Genomic DNA, 6,978 nt, shown 5'->3' on the forward strand with positions numbered 1-6,978 from the left:
AATATTTCTTGGCTTGAAGAAAAAATTATTAAGAAAACACTTAGTAAATTTTCATGTTTCTACTAATGGGATTTAAGGATGCTACAACCCCATAGAGAAACACCGGCAAAGTGCCAAAGAAATATATCTTAAGAACTCACATTTTATTTCTCCTCCAATGCACGTGTTCTCAAATGGAAGTAAGCCCTCTTCTCTTTGCTCCCAAATCAAGTACCACATTCATTCCATCTATCTGTGATGGCAAGGAACCTCAGTCCCAAGGTATTCAAATCTTTTGGCTCATTGATGTTCTAAATGCACTACTAATCCAAAATAGGTTTAAAACATAATCTTTGCTTAGAGCTATTGACACTCAACTCACCATACATAGAATGTTAGATGATTGGTGAGTGTGAGTACCTTGGCACACCATGACTTTTCATGCCTCAAATATCCAACAGTTCTATCTCATCCTCAAATATCTAAATACCATTTGCCAAGGTAACTAAGGTTTAAATTTAAACAACTAATTAGAAATCTTCTCATAATAGTCTCATTGCACTAAAGTTCACAACATAGGGAAACAAAATCATTGCAAATAAAATGCCCATTACAAGGATATAATGTCCTCCCCATGTAGGATTGCCACATTGTTGACTCCGGGGAGGAAGCTGTAAAATATATACATTTAATTGGTATAGAATTATTGTTTAACTAGTTGCTATAAGATGACTTTTACATAAGCATCAATGCTAATTATGAAATAATACAAAAGGTGGAGAAGCAAGAAAGGGGCTTCTCTGTTCTACTGAAATATTTATTCTTTCTTGTGTGGGTTAGAAAATTTTCATATTGACATGGACCATTAATGAAATATCACACAATCTAGCGGATACTCAGGAGAAACCTATAGTTAAAATATCGGAAAACCTCCTAAATTCCGCATTGAGATCTCGTAGAGAAAGACTAACAATAATACTCTTTATTTTCTACTCTTTGCTTGTGAAGGGAAAATGAGCCGATCAAAAAGCGGTAGGTGTACATTGACTTTCACCAGGTCAAAGAAACATTGACTTTAAAATGGTGAAAATGTGGGTGACTTTGACCCTTCCAATCAGACGTCAACTTTGACCATCCTGGAGCAAACTTGGACAGCTTCACCAACTGTCAAGAAAAACCATTCCTGCCCCAACTCGTCCACGAATCCTGAGTCATTCAATTTCTGCATTACTCCACTCCCAGGGTTTGCAAAAGCCATCTGCTAACAAGCAAAAAAGTAAAAAATAAAAACTGAATTACAATGGATGATTATGTGCATCATTTGATTTAAAGTTCACAACAAAAGAGCACCTGAATTCCTCGCTTTTCCAAAGTTTTCAGCAAATCCTGGAATGCATGAATACCTGTAGTGTCGATGTTTGTTACAGCTGAAAAGAAAAGATTCCCTCATAGAAAGTCAGTCACTACAGAAAAAATGCACACTTGGAATGAAATAAAATAACGATTACATTGCACAACATACTCAATACTTACGGGACATCTCAATTATTGCATATTGAATGGGAACTCCATTTTCTTTCTGGAGTCTATCCTTCTCATCGTCCAGCCACCTCAATATCCTAAGCAAGTGTTTCTTTACAGGGTAAGATCAAGTAGAGGAGAAGAAAAAAGAAACCAGATTCTCTTTAGTAAGAATTAGATGGTAACCTTTCCCGAATGTAATTAGAATTCGAGAAGTACATAGCTGCGTCTATCCTGACAATCAAAACACCAGCCTTTCTGTTTGCATCGGGATATTGCTGGACATTCCGATATATGCTCGTCCCTGGAATGTTCCCCAAGAGAGCTGTATGCGGCCTTGTCACATGTAAAAGGATCTTTGCCAAAGAGAGTGCAACCTGAAAATCACACATGAGAAGTTCAATTTCAACTGAAAATGAAGAGAAACTAATAGGGTTCATTGAAAGAGAAACACCGAAGGAATCTAGGCAAAAACAATGGGGCTAAATAATAATATTACCGCAATGAGAAGTCCAATTTCAACAGAGACAAAGAGAACACCAAGAAATGCACCCATGCATGCTACGAAGTCCAGCTTATCTATCTTCCAGATCAAGATGGCTGCCTTTACATCAATCAGATTAATCACAGCATTGATGATGATGGAAGCCAGAATGCAGCTTGGAGTGTTGTGGAAGAGGGGGGTGGCAACTGCCAATACAACAAGAACCATCGCCGACATAACCATGTTTGAAACAGGGGTCCTACATCCCGCGTTATAATTCACAGCTGATCGAGAGAAAGAACCTACTCTCCAACCAACCAGCCAACCATGACACATGAGATACTCGAAAGGGAGTTAAAAACATACTCACAGAAGAACATACATATATAAATGTGTGTGTGTGTGTGTGTGAAGAAAGCACAGCACTACGACTTCAAATTTCTATCTTGAACAATGGTAAAACAAACCGGCCACACATGAGATATTGTGACCGAACACAAACAAAAATAATCACCCTATTCTTATATATAAAGAATAGGTAGGACTGATATCAAATTTCCATGATAAACAATACTTTACCTGTGGCGACATAGCAAGAACTGCATGAGCCCACCATGTTCATGATTCCGAAAGCTATCATCTCTTTATTTCCATCAATATTATAGTTCTTGATTGATGCAAAAGTTCTTCCAATCGCAATCGCTTCCTGCAATATAGCATTTGGAATCAGAGGATTCTTTACAAGAATGCTTGTCATAGCAGTCCATAGTAGTGGCCTGCCTGGTAAACCGGAAACACACACACACATCTAAGACTTCGAAGGTCCCTAAATCTATAACACATCAATTTTAAGTAGGCTATAAGTTGGATGGGCTTTTTAGCCACTGGATGGTTGGGTTAAAATTTATCATCTCCTACTCTGGTGTTCTAGTAATAACCTTATTACACATATTGCAATAGTCAGATATAAAAAGGTCACAAAGCTGACTAGATCTTCCCATGACATACAAACGTACATTACAAAGATTGGTTTTATTACCGCAAGTGCTATTATGGCTGCTTCAAATCCAATTAGAAGAGCAACTTTCAGCATTTCTCCTTGAAACATTAGGCGCCCCACAGACGAGGGGTTGATGTGGCCATCAAGTTTACCAACCTGCATGCATGTATTATAAATATGTTTCAGACATTAAGACAGGATGACATATGCTGAAAATAAGCAACAGCATTCCAAAACATACTATAGCAACACCATGCTTTTCTACGTGCGTGATTGTCACAAAGATGGTTGAAAGAATAACTGACGTAAGGGGAGCGATCGCTGCGATCCAGAAGAGCTTGGGCTTCTTCCTAGACTAAACATTTAAAAGACACTCAAATCCTGTTTAGCTTCAAATGCATAGTAAAGAAAAAGATTCTTTAAAAAAAGTAGAAGTGGTGACTCACAATGAATTTAGCGACAAGGAGAAACGCCAAGAAAAACAGCCCAATCAAGATGGTCTGCCAATTCCACTGCAGTAAAGAATCAACAAGCACAAAGGAATGTTCAATCAAAAATTGGCAAATATATATAAAGCTCAATCGTCATGTCGTTCTGTTTTACCTCTGTGGTGTGCTCAAATACCGAATTTAATACAGAAATGATATCTGTTTTCTTTGTAAAGGATGCTGTAGATATACCAAGCAGCCCTTTTAACTGCTGTAGTCCAATGGTGATGGCAGCACCACCCATGAACCCAACAATTGCAGCATGGGAGAGAAAATCAACTATGAATCCAAGTCTACAAAAAGGGAATCATCCAATCAATCATCTAAAAATATCAAAGCCATGATCAAGCAAAACAAAACCCAAAGGAAATTCACTCCCAAACGGAGAAACAAACCAAATTCCTTGATAGTCAAAATACCATTTTCCAACCAAGCAAAAACATTTTCTCACTGGAAAATCTAATAAATTTGATGTCATTGTCCAAACCTCAACAAACCAAGTGCAGCCTGAAATACTCCAGCAAAGAAAGTAGCTGTGAAGATAAGACCAAGATATGCATCCCGATAGGCTGAGCATGCATCATTGATGAACTCAGTGGATGTCGTGTCACACCTATCAGTCGCAGACACTGGTAGCGGCAATTCTTTCATCGCCAGGGTACCCAAAAGTATAGAAACCACAGCAACAGGACCAATCGCAATATCTCTCGACACCCCAAACACTGCATATACCAAAGGTGGAACAAAGCTTGTATCTGGACACCATTAAAATAGAGAACCAAAAACATCGTGAGTCAATGGCGAAACGAAATTATGTATGGTGACATATACTCTGTTGTAAGAAACAGTTAAAGACATGTAATCAAGGAAATATTGAGAACCAGAGAGAGAGAGAGAGAGAGAATTAAGAGTATAGTGAAAGACTCTTCATCTTCTCTAGTAAGAAGAAACACACTTACAAAGTCCATAAATGGGAGGAATCCCTGCAAGCTTGGAATAACCAATGTCCTGTAAAGTGGAGAAAAAGTGTGAGCAGAAATATGAGCAAGGTGAGGAGCAAAAGAGCTCCATATGCTTACACATATATAAAGAGCATGGAAGTATTATGTACATATGCACATACATATATACATGTGTGTGTGTGTGAGAGAGAGAGAGTGTGTGTCCACTGTCTATTATACATATGTATGTGTGTATACATACATACATACATACATACATACATACATATAGATATAGTCTTATATATATGTATTCATGTATGGAAGTATAAATGTGGGGAATTATTTGTTTTTGTAGGAATGCCACTCCTTAATTGAGGTGCGGCAGAAGGGAAGGAAATACCTGCGGAATGGAGAGGCTTCCAATGGTGAGGCCAGAGATAAGGTCGTGCCTCAGTGTGGGGAGGTTATATCCTCTCCCCCACTCCATGACGGGGAAGAGGATCTTCAAGCCGAGCGAGACGCGGCCCAAACAACCCCCCGACACGTTCTTCAGATTCTTCCAAGACCTCAGAGGACCGTTATAAAGCAATGCTTCCTTCATTACACCCTCGATTCCTTTCACGAACGTGGCTTTCTCGGGAATACCCACCCTGTGCACAAACGTACTCGCCATTGTTGCTTCTTCTTCTTCTTCTTCTTCTTCTTCATCCTCATCCTCATCTCTCCCTCTTCCCTCTTCTTCCCTTCCATGCTCATCGAAGACACGAGCTCCACGACAGTCGTCGTCGTCGTCTCCTTTGTCGCTGCTCATTCTTTTGGGATTGAGCAAAAACAGAAAACCGAATTAATAGGAGGAAGAAGAAGAAGAAGAAGAAGAAGAAAGAGGATTGAAAAATGCTAAGCTATATGTATAGCTAGGGTTAGCAGTAGCAGTAGTAATCTGTGAATGGAGGAGGAGGAGGAGTCATGATCGATTGAGAGCATATCTATCTCTATGTATGTATGTATGTATGTATGTATGTATGTATGTATGTATCAATCTGTGCCCGACTTTCCTTCTTCTGGTGGCTGGCTGCTGTCGTGAGAGATCATCGTAGAGCCTTAAGGAAACAGAGCAGTCAAAGATATGTTGTATGCATATATGTATATGTATATATATATATATATGTACATACATACATACATATACATATATGATATACGTATACATACATTTTGAGTTCTTGATCATTTTGGTTCATGTATGTATGTATGTATGTATGTATGTGAGGGAGGTGGAGGTGGAGGTGGGAGGGAGGAAGGAGGAAGGAGGGGGGATGTATTTGGCCACCTTTGTGACCCTCAATTCTTCACATGCAACGTGGCTCCTCATCAAGCTAAGCTATAACTCTAGCTCTAGCTCTATATACATTTATGTACATATATGTATAGATATCGACCGACCAACACACACAGTGTGTGCCTCCTTGCGTGCAGAACCTCATTATGTTGGTTGGTCAATCACTACTCTATGACCACATGTTGCAGTGGTGGGACAAGGCAAATCCTGCGCACCTCCTCGACACATGCAAAAGCCGCGTCATGATGTTGAGCACTACTGGGACAACGCCACATAACATCTGGATGGGCCGGGATTTGTTTCCCCACCACACATTCCTCTCCCTTGCAAAGGGCTTTGCATTTTGTTACGACATTGCTACATTAAAACGTGAGGGATTAAATTTGAGATCCCTTTCCACGTACCCCCTCATCCACGTAGGAATTATGTATGTGGCGCCTCGCCACCAAAAGTTCATAATGTGGAAAGTGGACTCTTTTTCCTAGTTGCCCCCATGAGCCTTGAACACGCATCTACAATGCCTCACCTCCATAATGTCAAACATTATAGGGAAAACATGAAGGAACAATAAACTTCCTTTTCTAAGAAGAATATATGTCTTATGATTGTTCAACATAAAAACAAAAACACAATGGAATCCCCTCACATCATATACTAGTAGTAAATGTACACAAGTCTTTCATCGTTTCACAAACACTTTTGACTTTCGTACAATTACGTGTGTTTTGATGCTTGAGAGTTTTATTTATATCACTAGAGACAATGTCTACCGATGACTTTGAAGAATATAAAGAACAAAATGTGACCTTTCAATTTCATCCTCGAGTTCCCAATCATTTCAAGATTATATTGACTTTCCCACCTAGCTCACGACCTTTATTATTTTTGTTTTTTTCCCGTCATAATAGTTTTAAACTTTTGGTTAGGATTTTGTAAGGAATTGTGTAAACGTCCTTTCATTTCGAGAGTAGAATGAAAATGGAACCTACATTTATATCAAATTTCATGTTTTGTGAAAAAGGTATGGTGTTAATTAACTCAATATAAAAGCGGGACTAAAGTTATTATTAAAAGCCTAGACCAATCATTCTGGTTGCACTTCATTTTAAATACTTATAAGTTATTATGAGGAGTTTGAAACTAAGACTACAACAAGACAATCCTAGGTCTCTCCTCTTGAGTCTACACCGTCTAGATGATAGCGAAATGCAACCCCGACCTTT

General features: G+C 38.9%; 1 protein-coding gene across 1 annotated transcript; it reads right to left on the reverse strand.

The window, feature by feature from the left end:
* Positions 1–555: 555 nt before the first annotated feature.
* On the reverse strand, positions 556–5,242 carry LOC147857733 (sulfate transporter 1.2-like). Its single transcript, XM_087327074.1, has 13 exons — positions 4,817–5,242; positions 4,432–4,480; positions 3,960–4,227; positions 3,588–3,765; positions 3,431–3,496; positions 3,226–3,339; positions 3,024–3,140; positions 2,564–2,690; positions 2,000–2,286; positions 1,687–1,877; positions 1,513–1,598; positions 1,330–1,406; positions 556–1,237 (listed from the first exon to the last, which is right to left on the reverse strand). The coding sequence occupies exons 1-13, from the start codon at positions 5,225–5,227 to the stop codon at positions 1,094–1,096; spliced, it is 2,115 nt and encodes a 704-aa protein (XP_087183200.1). The 5' UTR covers positions 5,228–5,242; the 3' UTR covers positions 556–1,093.
* Positions 5,243–6,978: the final 1,736 nt, after the last annotated feature.

This window comes from Azolla caroliniana, unplaced genomic scaffold (genome assembly GCF_043228905.1).
Source record: "Azolla caroliniana isolate FFs.n. ecotype wild unplaced genomic scaffold, voAzoCaro1.0.p SCAF_11, whole genome shotgun sequence".
NCBI lineage: Eukaryota > Viridiplantae > Streptophyta > Polypodiopsida > Salviniales > Salviniaceae > Azolla > Azolla caroliniana.

Bases quoted from the DNA above. Each gene is read 5' to 3' on its own strand.
- LOC147857733 (XM_087327074.1), bottom strand. From the start codon at position 5,227: ATGAGCAGCGACAAAGGAGACGACGACGACGACTGTCGTGGAGCTCGT. The intron at 2,691-3,023 runs GTAATAAAACCA...GCTATATTGCAG, and splicing joins CAGCCATAATAGCACTTGCG to GAAGCGATTGCGATTGGAAG. The intron at 1,878-1,999 runs GTAATATTATTA...TGTGATTTTCAG, and splicing joins AAATTGGACTTCTCATTGCG to GTTGCACTCTCTTTGGCAAA.